This window comes from Phoenix dactylifera, unplaced genomic scaffold, assembly GCF_009389715.1.
Source record: "Phoenix dactylifera cultivar Barhee BC4 unplaced genomic scaffold, palm_55x_up_171113_PBpolish2nd_filt_p 000551F, whole genome shotgun sequence".
NCBI classification, from domain to species: Eukaryota; Viridiplantae; Streptophyta; class Magnoliopsida; order Arecales; family Arecaceae; genus Phoenix; species Phoenix dactylifera.
Genome location: NW_024067959.1, coordinates 319,948 through 340,103, shown reverse-complemented (window position 1 = coordinate 340,103; position 20,156 = coordinate 319,948). Strand labels below are relative to the sequence as shown.

At 38.9% G+C, this 20,156-nt stretch overlaps 1 protein-coding gene across 1 annotated transcript; it reads right to left on the bottom strand.

The window, feature by feature from the left end:
- Positions 1-256: 256 nt before the first annotated feature.
- LOC120106512 (cAMP-dependent protein kinase regulatory subunit-like) lies at positions 257-15,677 on the bottom strand. Its single transcript, XM_039119440.1, has 4 exons — positions 15,620-15,677; positions 15,442-15,534; positions 14,064-14,131; positions 257-415 (listed from the first exon to the last, which is right to left on the bottom strand). The coding sequence occupies exons 1-4, from the start codon at positions 15,633-15,635 to the stop codon at positions 272-274; spliced, it is 321 nt and encodes a 106-aa protein (XP_038975368.1). The 5' UTR covers positions 15,636-15,677; the 3' UTR covers positions 257-271.
- Positions 15,678-20,156: the final 4,479 nt, after the last annotated feature.

Below are 20,156 nucleotides of genomic sequence, written 5' to 3'. Positions count from 1 at the left end.
TCACCATGTTTAATATCTGAAGTCAGACTTATCATCTCCAAGCACCCCCTCTTACAATTGTTTGCATCTCTTTCCCTTTCATTTTCCTAAAACACAGAGTTTACCTTTACCCTGTAATTGTCCATGTTAGTCACCTTTTCTAAGAGACTGTATTATAGGGCTCCTTGTTCCTACTCTAATATTTCTCCTCATTTACGAAGAATCATTCATTAAAAGGAACAAGAGGAGGGTCAAAAAAAGCAGCTCCTTCAAATGGAAGGATCTGCAATACTTAATGACAGAAAAGAAGCCTTAAATATAGGCGAAAAATGCATTGACAGGTCAAAGTTATACCATAGCCAAAATAATCATACTGTTTCAGTAGGAACTCTGGCCGATGCCCTTCCTCTGCATTAACAGATCCAGAAACCTCAGCCTGTTAAGCATGAATATAGAATTCAACAAAGAGTAAAATATAATGACAACACAATACTGGTAGTTGCATAGATAAAATTGTAAAATGAAGGAGAACCAAGAAAAATGAATTTGTTAATTATCAAAAAGAACAAAAAAAATCTAACTTTATATCAGCTATATATTTACTGATAATGTTGCATAAATGCATTTGCCACTTTCTGTACAAACAGAAGAAAATTCACAAATGTCAATTATCAATATAAGAAACTTCATTTCATGCCCTAGACAATATATATTTTCCTAACTCAAAGAATGAAATAAGATGCCAAAACTAGGTACATCATTCGTACAAACTTGAAAATAACTTCAAGACTAACTTGAAAGAAACATGTAACATCACCTTATCACGTAAATTGGAATAAGATAGCGGGTAATTATCATTGGATTCTTGGAACAAAATTAAATTTTTATAAACAGAATTAATCTCCTCGTTTTAAGATAAAAGCAAGCCTATGTAAGTTGGTTAATGTAACAACAAGATAGTCATATATCACTAAATATAATATGATACAGGTAGCTTTAAAAATTTATGATAAGTTAATAACCTGTAGAAACTAGTTTCTTACAGCCTCAAACAAGTGCTTCAATCTGAATAATTGTTAATATCTGGCCTATAACCTTAAAATATGACAAAAGAGAAAGGACAATGCATGTGCAACAACATACAAGATCAATACGCAGATTAACTGCCAACAAATTTTCGCCAGATGTGGTCTCATGGAGTCATAACGTGCATTTGACATTTTCTAGGCTTCCAAGAGAATTATGAACATGACTTCTGGGCAACAAAGAGTAAAGTCTTGGACCTGAGCTATGACTTTACAATTTCTCCCTTCTAGAATCCATGAACTCACGACCTGTTCAGGTTGGTTTCATAACGAGGTGATGGCATGATACTCTTTAACCCATTAATGAGGTCAGTTTATTCTTCTTTCTGTACATATTTGAGTGTATGTACCTAAGATCCATTAGAACATAATGGATAACTCAGTCAGTCCAGGCAATTGATGGATTATTGATAGTCATATCTAAGGTCGAGAGTCCTAATCAAAAACAACTACCAAATACATATGACTATGAGAGGTTGGCAACTGATGCAGGAGCAAAGCTTGCAAATTAAATTTTTGATTTTAGTCTATAATTTTAATTTAGCTGCTGTAGTTGACTGTCATTTAATGAATCTGGTTTCACTGACTTTTGGTATGCTCTGTGCGCTTAGGAAGTTGTAAACTAGGATGTATTTTGCATTTATTATGAAGCTTGACCAATAAGCCATGTAATCACTATAAGTACATCTGTAGGGATGAATGATCTTTTTGAGTTCCTGTAATTATTCTCAGCAAGTTCCTGCTTCTGGAGTGAGTGATTCCTCTTACAAAACAATTGGTTGGCTTGTCGTATGGATGATTCCGCGATTAGCAAAGTTGAGTGGTGACATGCCTGAATGAGTGAATTCCAGATTATCTTCTGTCTCCCTGGTTCAGATTTTAGTCTAGCCATCCATGCAGACTTTCATCCTGCATCGAACTGGTATAAGCAGATTTCACTACCACTAGAATTTGCTGCAGAAGCAGAATTTAAACTCTGTTTCTGACCAGATCTTACCTGTTCTCAGAACTTCTTGTGAATGCTATATATCATTGGAAAGCTGTGCAAATTTAGTTTCCAGCAAAAAAGATGGTTCATCAATTGCAGTTTTCTGCAGGGAGATATATGAGAAATATCAAAGGAGTGTCACTCTTCCAGCAATTCCAGATCAGCAGTTTCTTTGTTATTGGGTCTCCAGATGCCTCCTGGCACCGAAGGAACTCAGAGGAAGCTAATTTGAGGGATGAAATTGCTCAGTTGTGTCAGTCCAATGAGGGCCCTTCATCAATGATGAATGAATTGCTATGAAGATTTCCAACTTCTTCAACCCAAACCAAAGGAGCAATTTCTCAAGGCTCTGGAACTGAAATTGGGTTAAAGAAGTGATTTTTCAAGTTCCTAAGCATTTCAGAGTCAGAGGATAGGTGGTCTATGGAGTGGTTGGCTAGAGCTCTTGAAGGGGCAAACAGAAGCATTCAAGTTAGTGTTTCTGATTTTGAAGGAAAACTCAATCCAGATGAGTATTGTGACCAAGTAGCAGCCTTGGAAGCATTCTTGGAGTGAAAGGATCTTTCAGATGAAAAAAGCGTACAATGTTGCAACAAAGTTGAAGGGATGTGCTCTGGTTTGGCAGTAGCAGTATCAGCAAAACAGAGATAGGAGAGGAATTGCAAGGGTCAACCAACAGGTTGAGATGAAATTGAAACTTGATGACAAATTTCTTCCTCTTGACAGATCTCAAGCAATTTATTAGAAGTTTTGCTAACTGTACCAGTGAAATGATCAAACTGTAGTATACAAAACAATTTACAAATTTCTGAGTTGTTTAAATTTAAAATTATGATGATGACCAGCTTATGACTCAGTATACAAGTGGTTTGAAGTCTAGCCTTCGAGGGGAGCTTATGATGCCATTCTATTCATTCCCTGAAGAGGTTATTAGATGGTACTCAAGGTAGAGGAGAAACTTAAATGCAACTCTTTCAAGAAGGGTGAAAGTAATTTGAAAAGTATGAAGAACATGGCAGCACAACAAGCAAAGAAAAATTCAGCAACCACTGCTGAACATCCAGTCACGTGTCACATGATGAGGGAGGAGATAAGGAGCATAGAAAATCTGATTCCTCATTAAAAGATAAATGTTTCAGGCAAAGTTCGCTATCTCGGTACCCGGAACCCCATACCGGTGCCACACTAGCACAATGTCGATACGGTACAGTATGAGATTTTTTTGCTATACCGAGTGTCGATACGGCACCCATACCGAGTACCAGTATGGTACGCCTCGTACTGTCCGATTCGGGCCGGTACGGCATACCATGATTTAGGTGTGGAGAAACAACCATCCCAATCCATACAAAGAATCATGATTTAAGAAGGGCAGAAAATTATGGTGCCACAACATGTGGATTAAATTCCGCATTGTCAGGTACGAGGATCAATTTTGTTTTGATCTTTTGTCTATGGATGCTTGTCAAACTCTTCTTGGAAGGCCATGGCAGTTGGCTCAAAAAGTGCAGCATGATGGGGACACAATACTTACACTAGTCAGAAATGGAATGAAATATGTCTTGAGTCCTTTAAGAGATCTTCCTACTTATGCTCATCCTAAAAGCCAATTCAGACTGCTGTCTAGTAAAGCTTTCAAGCACCCTTGCAAGGAGGAACAGATGGCATATGCTGTTTGGATAAAGTCAAGAAGGTGCAAACGCAAAAGAAGTTTTCAGAGCTGATGGACAGATTTAATGGCCTGGCTCCTCAAGAACTATCAACTAGTTTTGACTCCTTAGAAGGCATACAACATTAATATTTAAATTGACTTCATTCCAGCTGCTACTCTTCTTAGCTAGCCTAATTATTGAATGTCTCCTAAAGAACATGCTGATTGCAAAGACAAATAGAGGATTTGGTCAGAAAAGTCTAACTAAAATCTCATAGTCTTTGTGCAGTTCCGGCCCTCAACTCCAGAGAAAGATGGAACATGGAGGATGAGCATTGATAGCAGGGCTATGAACAAAATAACAATGAAATGCAGGCTATGAACAAAATAACATGGATGATATGTCTGATGAGCTTGCTAGTTCAAATGTCTGTCTAAAATTGGCCTACACAACCGCTATCATCAAATTTGAATCTGGTCAGTTGATGCAGCCTTACTAAAAAAAGGCCTTTATGTGGCTTGTTATGCCATCTAGTCTTTCCAGTGCTCCAAGTACTTTCATGAGTCTTATGTATCAGATTTTGAGGTAGTTTATAGGGAATTTTGTAATTTTGTTGTTGTATGCTTTGTTGACATTTTGATCTACAGCCAGGATAAAAAGAAGCACTAAGAGCATTTGGCGAACATGTTCAACATGCTTCACGATAACTAGTTGTACATAATCTTTATAAGTGCTCTTTTGTGACTAATAATATTGAGTTTTTGGGCTATACTGTGAGTGTAGAAGGAATAACCATGGATGAGAAGAAAGTTCAGGCTATCCTTGAGAAGTTTCCATGGCCGAGCTTCATTCCATTGGTGATTTATCAGAAATTTCAGCATAATAGTTGATACTATACTGAATGTTTTGAAGAACAAAGTGTTTGAATGGACTGACAAATCTGAGTAGAGTTGTCAGTTTATTGAAGAAGAAGCTTGTTGAGGCACTGATGTTAGCTTGACCTGATTTCATGATGGGGTTTCAGGTCGAATGTTAGCTTCTAATGCGGGTATGGGTGCTGTCCTCATGCAGAAAGATGGGCCGATTGCCTAGAGAAGCTTAGTGATGCTAAGATAAAATACTCTACATGTGACAAGGAACTACATGTAGTGGTCCAAGCTTTACAGCATTGAGAGTTGGAATAGAAATTATATTCTATTGGTGACCATCAAGCCTCGATATTTTTAAAGTCGCAGAAGAAACTGGATTCTTGTCATGTTGATTGGGTATCTCACTTGGAAAATTCATTTTTATTTAAATCACAAGGCTGGTTCTTCTAACAAGGTGGCTGATGCTTTGAATAGAAAATACTGCTTGCTAACTACTATTTCTTATGAGATTGTTGGCCTTAACTCCTTACTAGAACACTGCGCAACAGATCCTTTCTTTTCTAAAGTATCGCAGGACTAGAATGGTGGAAGAACCAGGGATTTCATGATCATGAATGGCTTTCTTTTTAAACGAAATAATATATGCATACGTAAAAGCAGACAAAAGCTTTTGGTTGTTAAAGAGCTGCATGGAGGTGGTGTTGGTGGACATTTTGCAAGACAAAACTGAAGCACTAGTAAAGAAATGCTACTTTTAGCCATCTTTGATACATGATGGTGCTCACCTTGTGAAATGTGTTTTATGCATCAAAGGGCCAAAGGAGGTCCGCAAGTTTGATACCAGCCACTTCCTATTCTAAATGCTCCTTGGTAGGATATTTCTGTGGACATTGTTCTTGGTTTGCAAAAAACACAGCATGGGTATGACTGCATTTTTGTTGTTGCTGATAGATTTTCCGAAGTAGCTCAGTTTTATACTCTGCAAGAACTCTATAGGTGCTTCTTGTGTTACTATATTGTTTCAGGAAGTAGTGTGCGCTTACATGGGGTTCCAAAGTCCCTTACATCAGATTGAGATTTGAAGTTTATAGGTCATTTTGAAGGACATTTACAAGCTTTTAGGGCACCAAGTTGAAGTGTTCTGGTGTTTATCATCCCCAAATAGATGGCCAAACAGAATTTATGAATAGATCTCTTAGAAATCTATTAAGAAGCTTGGTGGCAGAAAATCCAAAGAAATGGAAGTTTAATATTCCTCAAGCTAAATTTGCTTACAATAGTTCTTCGATTTCTTTTCATTGGTCTACTAAGTCTCCATTTGAAGTTGTTTATTGAAAAAATCATCATCAGGTTTGGGACTTTTAACCCATGCCAAATCCTAGCGAGTGAGCATGAAAGCTGAAGAATTTGGTGCCCACATCAGAAGAAGGTTCAAAAGCACTTGAAGCAAGCTTCTCAAATTTACAAATCAAGTGCCGATACTTGTAACAAGCTGAAGCAAATGAAATTTGGACCATGGCAGATATTGAAAAAGTTGGGACCCAATGCTTGTTGCGTAGAGCTTCTAGAAAGATCATAAATCAGTCCATTGTTAAATGTTAGTGATTTATATATCCTTATTATGAAGGATCAGATAGGAGTACACTGAAGTTGGGAGACTTTTCTGCCATAACCACAAGAGGCAATTGATATCTTCGACATGCAATCTATCATTACATGCCAAGAGGAAAACCAACTTCAAAAGATGCATGTGTTTCAAGTGAAGACTTGAAGATGATGGATGAGCTACTTTGGGATGATCTGATTTTCAACTTGAAGTCAAGTTCTTCTCAAGCTGGCAGAATTATGCAAGAGCACAGCTTGCAAATTAAATTTCTGATTTTAGGGCCTGTTTGGCATCGGTTTTATTTTTTATTTTTTATTTTTGAAAATAAAATTACAAAATCGAGGCAAAAAATATGTTTGGTGCTATTGATTTTATTTTCTTTTTTCAAAAAAAAACACTATTTCTAGAAAATGATAGTAAGAAATTCTTAATTTCACTATTTTTTTAAAAAAATCATGCTTTTTACCACCACCACCACCTCGGCTGCCACAGTTGTCACCATCATATCCACCACTGCCATCGCTACCACTATACTCGTCATCATTTCCACCATCACTAGAGCTAGAATCGGGTTGGATATAATCCAACCACATCCATTTCTAAATCCGGTTCAGTTCAGAATCGGATAGCAACTCTAGTATCCGACCATATCTGAATCTGAATTCGGATATTAGCTTATTAGATTCGGATTTGAACTAGTGACCTGTGACTTATATGTCAAAGTCCTCAACCACTAAAGTACAATATGCTTTCTACTTTATATTTGTAGCTTATTAAACTTATTCATATAAATTCAGGTAATTAAATAACAATCTGATGTATATTGTGATATTTTACATTTTGATCATTATTTTTATAAATAAATCCTTTTCTCTTTGATAAAAAATAAAATTAAATATACTTTGTTTTATTTTGTGCGATATAATCTATTCATGAGAAAAGTCCAGAAGACTTTGATTTCTCTTTCAACAACCATTATCATGGGAGTTGCATATGAGAATTCATACTAATCAACAAATTGGTTAATATTTCAATATTGATTCAAATTATTTATTCAGTATGAAGTAATTTGAAGTACTTATTCAATATGAAAATATTTATTATTAAATTAAATTAATTCTAAATATATATACATATATTTATAGTAATATAACAATCATAAATAAAGATAATAAAATTGTAAATAAAAATAAAAAATCATAATAGAATAATATTAAATAAGGATTTAGTTATTATATAATGTATTATATAATAATATGATAACTATAATAAAATATTTAAAATAATATATAAAATTAATTCTGAAAATTAGATTAGAATAAATTTTGATTCTATATAAAATATCAACTAGTCAAAACTTTATTTTTAAAAATATTTAAAATACTAATAACTTCTATGTTTTCCTACATTTATATATGATTTTTCTTACAAGATGTCAAAAAATATATAATTCATGATTATTTTATTTATGCTAAAATTAAAGAGTAATGATGGAATTTGACATAAAAAAATTATCAATATTTTCACATATTATTAAAAATAATTATGATTTTCAATATTTTAATACGAACTCGATCGAACCAGTAACCTAAATGACCATATCAATCTCAATCTAAGTTTAATAACTATGCCTTAGATCCTTAGTTACTTATGTGTCACATGCGATTTGCATACTAAATTCTATACCCATCCATATGATTATATAATTAATCATATATTTCGCTAAAATTCAACTTATATTCGAAATTTTGAATAATATCGAACCTATACTCATGTTTGGATAAAAAAATATGGATATAACTAATATCCGACTTTTATTCATATCCGTTCAAAATAAATATGGATATGCTTAATATCCAATTCATATATGCATTCATTTAGAATAGATATGAATATTAATTTTTGTATCTGTTTAATCGCTACTATCATCTATGCCGCTATCACAACTATTATTTCACCACCGCCACTATCTCCACTGTTGCCGCCACCACCACAACCACTACACCGCCCTCACCACCTCCACCACAATATTACTGCTACCACAATCTTTGCCACACCATCATTGCCACTACCACATTGTCAATGTCCCAACAACAATTGTTGCAACCTGCCACCATCATTACCACTACCGCCTCCATTGTCTTCACCATCACTACCACTGCCTTGACTACCATCATCATGTTATTTTTTAAAATAATTGACTATATGAAACATGTTTATATTTTTTAAAATCTAGAAACGAAAGAGAAATAAAATTTCTACTTTTCTACTTCTGAAAATAGAAGAAATTTAAGTAATGCAAAAGGGCACCTTGGTTCAGAATTCTCTTTTAATTGCTGCTAGTTGAATGTCATTTAATGATTTTGGTTTGACTATCTTTTGGTATGCTTTGTGTGCTTAAGAAGTTGCAGCCTAGGAAGTTGTTTTAATTTACTATGATGCTTCACTGGTAAACCTTGTGATCGCTATAAATACATTTCTATGAATGAACGAAGGGATCCTTTGGAGTCCTACAAACTATTCTCAGCGAATGTTCTTGGTCCCGAAGTTAGTGATTTCTCTTGCAAACAAGTGGAGGGCTTAGTCATGTGAGTGATACCATGATCAGCAAGGTTCGCCATACTGGCCCGAACCGTGCAGTACAGTCGGTACCAAGACGGCGAACCTTAATGATCAGCAATGTTGAGTTGTGTCTAATGACCACAGTGACTGCTTTCAGGCTGCATCAGCAACCTTTCTTCATCACCTAAACAAAGACTCCAAATCAGCACTTTAGATTGGACATGACACATTGACAGGTTGACCTAAGAGCATGTCTAGTTGACACGACATAGTCAAAATAGATTGTATTCTTATTATATGATTATCTCTGTATGTCCCCTTACCTAGGGGATACATGTGGACTAGTACAAGATCACTTTGACATCAGAACCACATACATCAAGATAGGGGTTGATATCGTCTAGTAGATTATTGTAAGGTGTTCATAGCTTATACTAAGGATATGTGATATGACATGGGATCCACCATCTGACATAGGAACAGCTCATCGGTAATAAGGATTGATCAGACAATAATTTCGTGCCTTGAAAACTTTACTTTTCAACAAATAAATATGATTATATTTTCAGTTTGAAAAAATGTTTCTAGAGAAAGAGTTTATCCATTGTCTAATCGAAGTCTAGAGTGCATAGATGTATCTTGTGATTATGGTCTGCTAGTGTTGTTATTATATTACGGGAGTTAAGTGAGTTGTTGAAATATGGAAAATAATATGGGATGCAAGTGCAAATGGATGAGCTATCATAGGGAGGAAACCAATACACAATACTTTAGATCAAGGTTGGGGAAACGGATATCGGACACCGTACCGGTTCCTCGGTGGGACGACTCGGTACGGGCCGTGTCGGGTCTGTACAGAGAGAGATTATCGGTACCATGGAAGAGAAAAAGAGAGAAAAAGAAGGAAGAGAGAGGGAGAGAGGCTGGCGAAGGACCGCAGGGGGCGGCAGGGCTGCAGCAGGTGAAGCCACAGCTGATTCTCCTATTTCGAACGAAACAGAGGTCCGGCCGCAGCTAAAAATTTTTGAAATTTTTAAGTGAATTCAGCAAATCGCTTAATTTCAAAAATTTTAAGTGAAGTCGGCAAGCGATTTGCCAACTTCACTTAAAAATTTCAAAAAGTTTTAGCCACGACTGGACCCCTGTTTCATTCGAAACAGGAGAACCGGCCGCAGTCTCGCCTATCGCGGCCTACGCCAGCCCTCCATGGCCTCCGCCTCTGCCACCTCTCCCTCCCCCTCCCTCCTCTGCTCTCTCTTTCCTTTTCCTTCTCCGGCTTCAACAACAGGTCTCGTTTTTGTTGCCGAAACCGTACCAATGAGCCACTGGTATTACTCGAGTCGACCGAAACCATCCGATTCGGGACAGTTCCACCGACCTTGCTTGAGATATTAGATTATTTGTTGTAATATTGTTTTCACAAGTCACTTACAACTAAGGTTTAAGGATTAATAAGATGTAATAGGTCTCATTAGCTAAAATTTATTACCCCGAATGGAATCTCATATATAACCTATTTATGTGATCTCTTATGCTCTTATCATGCTTTGGCTTAAGTCTAGGCCCATCTTTGCACCTAGACAAGATTTTAAATTAAATACATAGGCGTAAAATAGTCTACTAGCGTATCCAAGGTTAGAGAAGAGCCAATCATATCATGTTATTCATTAAGGTTCGTCATATTCGTGCATACCATACTATATTGGTACTGAATTGAAACTTGGTATGCGAGGTATACGAAATCTTAGTATGCCGAACCGACTCCTTATCGGGCATACCGACATTGTACCAAGATATGGGGATCCGGTACCGAGATTGCAGACCCTAGTATTAATATTGTCCATGTTAGATGAACCAAACCATAATCTGGAGGTTTTCAAATAAATGATTATGTTACCTTCGAGCATTTTAGACAGTAGATCACATCTAGTAGTTCAAAACTTTGTTCTAGTATTACTATATTCAAAATTGACTCACAAGATTTGGCCTCAAATGTTTTAGGATCAGTTTACAATACCATATGTCTATGTCTTTAGGTATCCAACATTCATGATTATCCCTCTAGATTTATTGGCAAATGTAAAAGTGGTGTCTAACATTAGGGTTTCTAAAAAGGAAGAGAAAAAGAAAGCTTCAAAGAAGGTTTTTTAAGAAGATTTCTGCCAAGATAAAAATAAATAGGGCTCTTCCTAGGATTTCTTTTATCACTTTAGCAAAAATCTCTTGTTGCTTTCATTGTAATATCTGGCAAGGAAAAGGATCATCCAAAGGAGTGGGCTGATTTACTCAAAAAGATTGAAGATTGTAACAGGTTTTGGCACTCATATTTTTTTTTCACTTTCAAATGAATTCCTTGGCATCTTCAAATTGCCAACATAGCTTGGTTTTGGTTGACAACATAAAATCTTCTCCATTCAATCACTATTAATTTTTTGTTTGTGGTGTCTTTATTGTGTCTTTTACATTAATTGCAATACATCTTAGGGATTACTTTGATATAAGGAGAAAAGTATAGCAGCAAATACCAATCAATACATGTTTTACTAACCGAGAACCAACACTGGGCAACCGTCAACACCAATGCCTACCCAAATTAGACTATTGACCTATGTCGAACTAGCATCTACATGTACAACTCAGTACACCTTTTTCTTGTAATCATTTTTTGGCTCATATGAACTGATAAGTGTTGGCCCATGGCCATGTACAGGTGCCACCTCTTAATTCTCACATATTACCTCATATCCCAGGGACCACTTCTTCTGTTCCCAAATTTCACATGATGCTATACATGTTTTACACTAATATAATACCAAAATAGGAGATATTAAGGACCTAATTAAAGCCACCAGGCCCATCTTTCTCTATTCAACAAAGCACCCACATGGACTCCTTAAAAAACAGACAGGGTTAATTTAACTTTTTTTCTCTCTCTTCAAAGAGGCAAACACGGTAAATACAATTTGGGTTAGACATCCAGGTCTGATTAGGTCATTCAAAGTTTCAAACAAACCCATTGGCCAGATCTATACTTATAATGTCAATGCCAACCTACTGGTGGGTCAAGTCAGGTTTGGTTAAGCTAGATCTAGAAAATCTGTTGGTTGACCTAAAAACAAACCAGCATGCTGCTGCAACTAAAATAAAGGAAGTGGTAAGTGAGTGGGAGAACGTTGCTCATTGTGCCATATATGCAACAATTGAAATAATGCAAACAATGCTTAACTTATACGGTTTTTTTCACCTGGGAGCCTCCACCCCCGAGTTTCCTCAAGGTCAATTTGATGGCTCTGTCCTGGATGGAGGCAAGAGGGGAGCGGCCGGTTTTGTCATCAAGGGCCCGAGTTCGAGTGTGGTGGCAGCGGGGGGGGGGGGGGGGGGTGTCAGATCTTCGATACCTCGGTTTCAGGAACAGAGTTACGGGCGGCTTAGATGGAATTGCGTTATGCGCGGCACGTGCTTCAGGCGACCTTCATCCTCTTGGAGGGTGATTCGGCCCACGGTGATCGGCTGGGTCTAACGGAGCACGAGCAGGGATGGAGGTGTTCATCCCCTGCTCCGTGATATTTGATTGATAGTGAGGGAGGGCATTACATTTCAGGCTATGCATGTATATCGTGAGGCTAACGGGGTGGCGGACTGAGTCGCGGCATATGTAGCGAGCCACTCAGGAGGCACCCCATGGGTTAGGGAGGGTGAGATGCCTGTTGCATTACGGGACCTTTTGTTTGCCGATTCTATTGGGTGTATTCGTACCCATGATGAATAAAATGCCTGTTTCAACAAGAAAAAAAATGCTTAAAACAAGTGATTTTGGCATATTTCTAACTAAAAATGAGACAAGAAAGGGCAACCCAGGGCACGAGGCTCTGCCACTACAGCTGTGAGGAGAGTCAAATATATAAGCCTTGGTGTCAGATCTTCGATATCTCGGTTTTAGGAACAGAGTTACGGGCGGCTTAGATGGAATTGCGTTATGCGCGGCACATGCTTCAGGCGACCTTCATCCTCTTGGAGGGTGATTCGGCCACGGTGATCGGCTGGGTCTAACGGAGCACGAGCAGGGATGGAGGTGTTCATCCCCTGCTCCGTGATATTTGATTGATAGTGAGGGAGGGCATTACATTTCAGGCTATGCATGTATATCGTGAGGCTAACGGGGTGGCGGACTGAGTCGCGGCATATGTAGCGAGCCACTCAGGAGGCACCCCGTGGGTTAGGGAGGGTGAGATGCCTGTTGCATTACGGGACCTTTTGTTTGCCGATTCTATTGGGTGTATTCGTACCCATGATGAATGAAATGCCTGTTTCAACAAGAAAAAAAATGCTTAAAACAAGTGATTTTGGCATATTTCTAACTAAAAATGAGACAAGAAAGGGCAACCCAGGGCACGAGGCTCTGCCACTACAGCTGTGAGGAGAGTCAAATATATAAGCCTTGGTGTCAGATCTTCGATACCTCGGTTTCAGAACAGAGTTACGGGCGGCTTAGATGGAATTGCGTTATGCGCGGCACGTGCTTCAGGCGACCTTCATCCTCTTGGAGGGTGATTCGGCCACGGTGATCGGCTGGGTCTAACGGAGCACGAGCAGGGATGGAGGTGTTCATCCCCTGCTCCGTGATATTTGATTGATAGTGAGGGAGGGCATTACATTTCAGGCTATGCATGTATATCGTGAGGCTAATGGGGTGGCGGACTGAGTCGCGGCATATGTAGCGAGCCACTCAGGAGGCACCCCGTGGGTTAGGGAGGGTGAGATGCCTGTTGCATTACGGGACCTTTTGTTTGCCGATTCTATTGGGTGTATTCGTACCCATGATGAATGAAATGCCTGTTTCAACAAGAAAAAAAATGCTTAAAACAAGTGATTTTGGCATATTTCTAACTAAAAATGAGACAAGAAAGGGCAACCCAGGGCACGAGGCTCTGCCTCTACAGCTGTGAGGAGAGTCAAATATATAAGCCTTAACCCTGCATGCGGAGAGGTTGTTTCCATGTTTCAAACTTGTGACACTCTGGTCATAATAGAGCAACCTCACCATTGTGCCAAAGACCGCCCTCTAACTATAAACAATATAAGAATAAAATTGATTGGTAAAGAAAGCACTAAATGTAGCTTCTGATCCATTATTCATTCTCCTATGCACATTGCAGTTTCCTAATTGGTGTTTGCATGCATCATATGACTGCACAAACAAGCTGTTATAAAGTGTCACTGGAGGTGAATGGACTACAAAGGAAAATGTTCAAAATGTGGACTCCAAGTTACAATAGTTTTCACATTAAACTTGGGGTAGAAGAAGAGAGTGAACATTCATACCTGGCCTTCCCAGATAAAGTAGAGGCCCTCTCCAGTTTCTCCCTCATGAACCACGTACTCACCACACTCTACAAATGAAAAAAAAAATACAGATATTCCTGAATGATTTCAAAACTTTCATTCATAAGCATTTGAGCAACTCCACAATAACCTATGGTGGTTAAAGAACTATGCTGAAAACAAGCTACAATCTATCAATTGAGCACACAACTTATCAGAAGCAACATTTCCAGAAAACAGAGGAGACAAGATGCCAACTTTTGAATTATCAAATAAATTTCTTCAGCCATAAATCATCAAACAAAATGGATCTTCTTATAACTGTGCTAGACACCATTATCAGATGTCCATGTTAATCTATGGTTTTTATGAACTGGCTATGGTTTTTCCATATTTACACAACAAAAAAGAAAACTAAAATTTTTAACGTATCATCGAGTGCTTCACTTCTCATGGAGACCAAGATACCACAGATAAACCAACAAGTTATAGAATAAACAATATATATCAAAGCTCAGAGCAAAGTCGGCGGAACCATCCCGAACCGCCCGGTTCGGGGCGTCCCGAGCCGTACTGGCGGCGGACCGAGACGGTTCCGGCAAAAAAACGAGACGTCGCCGCCGAAGGAGGAGAAGGAGAAGAAAAGAAAGTGCAAGCAGAGGAGAGAGGAGGCCGGCAGAGGGTGGCGGAGGCCGATGCTGGTGTAGGTGGCGGAGGCCGCGGCCGGATCTCTGTTTCGAAGCTGGACCTCTGTTTCGTTCCAGCCGCGGCCTCCGCCACCTGTACCAGCATCAGCCTCCCTCTAACTCTCTCTCCCTCTCCCGCTTGCTCTCTCTCTCCTTTTCTCTCCTACAGTCTCTTGTGTCGATACAGGGCCGTCAAGGCACGGCACAGGCCCGTACCGACTCATGCCGCCGGACAACTGGTATGGTAACCGGTACCGGCACAGCAGACCCCAGCTCAAAGCAAAGTTCTACTAATCCTCGAGAAATAATCTTTATCCCAAAAAACTGCACACAAAAGACTCATCTTTTGAACCAGAACAATCAAAATAGGGAAAAACTGCACACAATCAAAAAAGGGAAAAAAATCCATTATGCAACTTCAGCAGTACACAAACGCATCACATTATCATTATTTCCAATCTCCGTCTACTCCAGTTTATGAATTCTTTCCAAAAGAATTTATTCCTTTTAACCATGGCATTGAAGAATAGCGCAGAATATCCACCAGTTTCAAAACACCTATGTACATTTTATTCTTCCGTCTCTCTCTTACATCATGTGCTTCTATTTTTTGATTTAATTGAGTGGGGGAAGTGACTCACTTCTTCCATATTCCTTCAAAAAAAAAGCTCTAAAGAAACCAAGAATCTCACCGTAATGCTTCACTTGAACGACCTCCGCTATCTTTCGGAGAGAAGAACTGGGGAGCCGCTGCATCAATGGGACTTGCCCAAGAAACTCAAACACTAGATCCACAGAAAAGATCAAATTCTTCTCAAGATTCGATAGATTAAAAAAAGAGAGGAAAGTAATCGGGTTTTAGAGTTCCACCTGCTTCGCGATCCATACGACGAAGTTGGAGAAGGACGGGAGAGGGAAGGAGGCAGAATACGACACTAAATCGCCCTACAGAGCCAATTCCATTGGAGTCGCGACGCAATTACCTTGCTCCGCCGCCACTATTACTTTGCTCCGCCGGAACGTCAGAAGATAAAATATATACACAATTGAGGGGCCTATTTTTGTCACGAGGGTTCTATGATCCGTTGGATATGGCAGCATAGGTTGAGCACAAGAAGATTATACGATTTCGCAGGGGCATTAGAAGTCTCGCGGAGAGTCAAAAGGCCCATGTGAGTCTCGTCATCAGGGCGTTTAGCCTAAAATAAAAAGAAAATGGAAATAAAATAGGTCCTCGACCAAGCAAACCAATACCAAATTAGATTTTATATCCACCCTCACATTATAAATTGTTCATCATTTAATACATAAACTATGAATCTTCAAATTATATAATTTTTTTAAATAGTTTAGAGGTCCTAAACTATATTCAATAGCTCAAATTATTGATATGGAATCTCATCATTCAGTTCAAATATATATATATATATATATATATATATATATATATATATATATATGTATATACATACGTACATGTAAAAGTTATATTAGATATAACTTAAACCTAACTTTATGGGATTGAATAAGTCTTTCACAAGCTCCACCCTTGATGCCATTGCAAATCCTAACCTCATGAGAACCGTTCAGATATCTTCTATTTGGGAGCAATCTTTGACTGTGTTCAAATCCTCTACAATACATATTTTGCACCGCAGTAACTAGTGCATTTTTGGATGGACAACACATCACTCATCTAGAAAGTGGATATGCCTATTGCACTAGCATGCCAAACAGGGCAGCCGATTATGTTGGGGCACCAAACAAGGTTGACTTGACAAACATCATGGGTTTGAGGGATAACAGACTACCATCTTTTTTTAAGATGAGCAACATGTTACCCATCCAAAATGTGCCAATCTCTACCGTATAAAACATGCACCGTAGAGAATCTCGACTCTATTTAACCACATTTTTTCTTCTTTTTATCTTTGCATGGACTAGCTCACCTGTCCTCAATCACCAAAAACAAACATGTAGCCTGATAGATTCATAGGAACATCGGCCTTGATTGCTCTCTCTCTCCCCTCTCCTATAAATAAAGATCCAAACCAACTATGCAAAGTGAAAAGCCCCATCTCATTGCTACAATGCTGACAATCTAGGGCCAAGGTGTTTTCTTGCTCGATGTCGAGGTGCCGTCGTGGTTGAGATTCATGGTAGATCTGTTAATCAAGTCTCCATAAATATGTGTGAAAATCTTATATATAGCATAGCCCTAGTCTCATAAATCAAAGGATCAACATCCGGCCTTCATTGTCGCTTCATCATGCAGCCTACAAAGGTTGCTTGCAAGACAATCTATTTCAAAAAGAGCAGTCCCCTGCTCAATCTTTTCCTTCATAGTGAGCAATCGACTAGTTAATTTCTTTTTTTATAAAGAGCAATCTACTTCTCAATCTTTCCTTGAGTAGTTCATTGACTATGTCTTATATCCATAGGTCCTAATAGGTTACAAGCAACCTAACCTCGAAAGGGCTTTTGATGTGGAAATTAGCAAACCAAGTTCATGGCAGTTTCAAGTCTAGGGATGCAAAGTCTTCAGATTCGAGCTTTTGTGGACCACGAACCTAATTTAGATGATATTGTGATTCGCAATGGGCAAAGAATTCATGGCAAATCTGATTTGGAAGCATAGAGGGTCAAAAATCTAAGAAGGCTTCAATACATCCTCCGAACTTTATCTTCTTCAAAAAGAATAACTACCATATGATATAGATATCATGAATAGAAAAGAAGAGATTACTGGCCTCTCTCCTACTAAGCATGATACAAGGAGAATTTTGAAGCAATCATTGAATGATATTCCTAAAAGGAGGAACTTTACTAGTGTTAGATGATGAGAGCACAAAAGTGCAATCCACATGCTGCTTAAATTAGTATTACTGCTAACATGTAATGATAAATTCACTGGATTAATATTATATTTATGTTTGGCACAGATTATCATTAGAGATAAAATGCACATTGAGTACAAATTGACTTCAGAAGGATGCCAACCCAAGCCGAGCCATCTATCTTCCACGAAGCCCATCTTGACACAGCATCCCAGCATCCGTGCCGTCCATCGGATCATCTTCCAAATCAGCATCTTCTTCTTCAGCCTTCAATCCCAACGCTCCCCATCAAGCCGCGTGATGTCTGTTTCTTGACATCGCAGCCGTCCATCTTTCCCCTCCGCGATCCACCCAACGAGCCCGTGATCCAACCACTCCTTTCGTTTCGACTTCATCCGGATCCACGCCTTCCTCCCAGCCCCACAGCCAGCTCTCGGAGATCCGATCCATCGATCATGCGTCCATCTCCCCGCATCCGTGATTCACCTCCCAGCCTCACACGTCCGTTCCAAGCTGCATCGCATCCCCCTCTTCCGGATTTGAGATGTCCTCTGACCCAGCACTCCCACCCTTTCATGGTCCAAAGAAGGAATTCCATGAAGCTCTCGGAGTCCCAGCGATCCCGTGATCCAACCATCTCCTTCTGTTTCAGCCTCCGCGTCTCTCATCCTGTGGAATCATGCGTAATCCCAGCCATGCAATCAAGCCTCCTGTTTCACATCCAGCGCTCCCTCTTCCGTGATTAACATTCCCAGCGATCCCACAGCACTCTTCAACCTCCCGCATCCGTTCCCGAGTTCGCCTCCCAGCAGCCCAAGATTCCATCAGCATCCCGTGATCCCAGCTCCTCCGGATCGTCTCCTCCAGCAATCTCGTCTGCAATCACCCATGATTCAGCCATCCGTGAATCACCTCCCCCATGCGCATCCGTTACACGTCCATCAGGGGATCCATCACCGGCTTGAAGGGGTAGGGGAGATCCATATAAAAGGAGGAGAGGCCATAGGCTGAAAGGAAAAGAGGGAGCTGAGATCCGAAGAAAGAAAACAGAGTCATGCTCTGTTTTTTTTGAAAGAAGGAAACAAAAGAAAATGAAGAGAGAGAGAGAGTTCCACCATGAGAAAAAAATGCTTTGTTTTCTTCTTTCCCTTTTTTTTATTTTATTTGTAGAAGAAAAGAAGCATTAGGCTTCCGATCTCCATTTTTTACTTTTGTAATCATTTTCTTTTATGCAATCTGTGTATTTTCTTTTATGCAATCCGTGTTATAAGTTTTGTTTAATTTCTATTTTTTTATGCAATCTATTAATTTTTCTTTTATGCAATCCGTGTCTAAGTTTTAATTTAATATTCTACAATTTATTTTATGCATTCTGAAATTCTTATTTTAATTGCAAAGTTTCTTTCTTCCCTTATGTTTATTTTTGAATAGAAAACTAGCTCTGGTTGGTTAGAGATTAATCAAATATTCTCAAGAAATTGTTCTATATATATATATATATATATTGCCATGAGTCTTAATGGAATTTATATTTTTTATTTGTGTGCTCCAATTGCCTTTTTGTGGATCGACCTCCTACAACCACTATTCATCGAATAGAGGATGGTAAGAGTAATAAAAAAAAAATTGTTTGTTGGTTATGATTTTGACAATGACATTCTTTTTAAGTCATCCTCAGGTCTACCAAAAGAAAGCCGATAACAAATTTTGGCGCCGTTGTCGGGGAGGCAAGGCGAGTCACAAGGAAGATCCAACAAACGCCACTAAGATCAGGTGTGAAATTTTCAATTCTAGCCTTGATTTATTTTCTTAGATTATTTTAATCTTGCCTTATTTAATTCTTCCTAGATTAAAGTTAAAAAAAGTTAAAAAATTAATAAAAAAATTGCTAGTAATTGATAGGGTGCAATCCTCCGAGGTTATCATACCTCTATTGGGGCTCCTCATAGAGTAATCTCTAGAGCTTATTCAACGGGCATTCGGAGATTGACTGACGCATAAGGATTAGTTTTTAGTTTACATTCAAGTTATTCCTATATAAAAATTTAAATAAACCAAAAAAATATAAAATTAAAAAATAATATATATATAATTTGCTTGATTATTTAATTAAAGAAATTTAATGTCATGCCATAAAACTTTAAAAAAAAAATTTATGATTGTTGCATGTAGTGTAAAGCATTTGCAAAAAATATTCTAAGGACAGAATCCACTGTTGGACATACTCGGCCGCTGTGCGGGCCATACCCGCGGGGTCCCTGAGCAGCACAGGGAGGGTCACTATCAGCATGTCCTGCCGCCTGCCAACGGCGATGGCCTGGTTAGTAGGTGGGTCATACCGAGGGTCCCTGAACCCATGGCGAGGCCAGGTCGGAGTCCGGGGTTGGGCGAGGCCTTGGTCGGAGTCGACTCGTGGCGCTGCCTTTGGTGGGGTTTAAGGAAATAGAGTTGCGCCTTCACTAACACCGGCCGGTTTTGGTGTAATGGTAGCGCTTGATCCTGACAATTGGTATCAGAGCCAGAGGTCTCGAGTTCGAAACCCAGGCATCGCGTTGGGGGGGGAGGGAATG

What these genes read in the sequence shown, in the direction of transcription:
- LOC120106512 (XM_039119440.1), bottom strand. An exon ending in CGTTCAAGTGAAGCATTACG is followed by an intron (nt 14,132 to 15,441) that starts GTGAGATTCTTG and finishes TTTCATTTGTAG; the next exon opens with AGTGTGGTGAGTACGTGGTT. An exon ending in ACTTTATCTGGGAAGGCCAG is followed by an intron (nt 416 to 14,063) that starts GTATGAATGTTC and finishes CATGCTTAACAG; the next exon opens with GCTGAGGTTTCTGGATCTGT.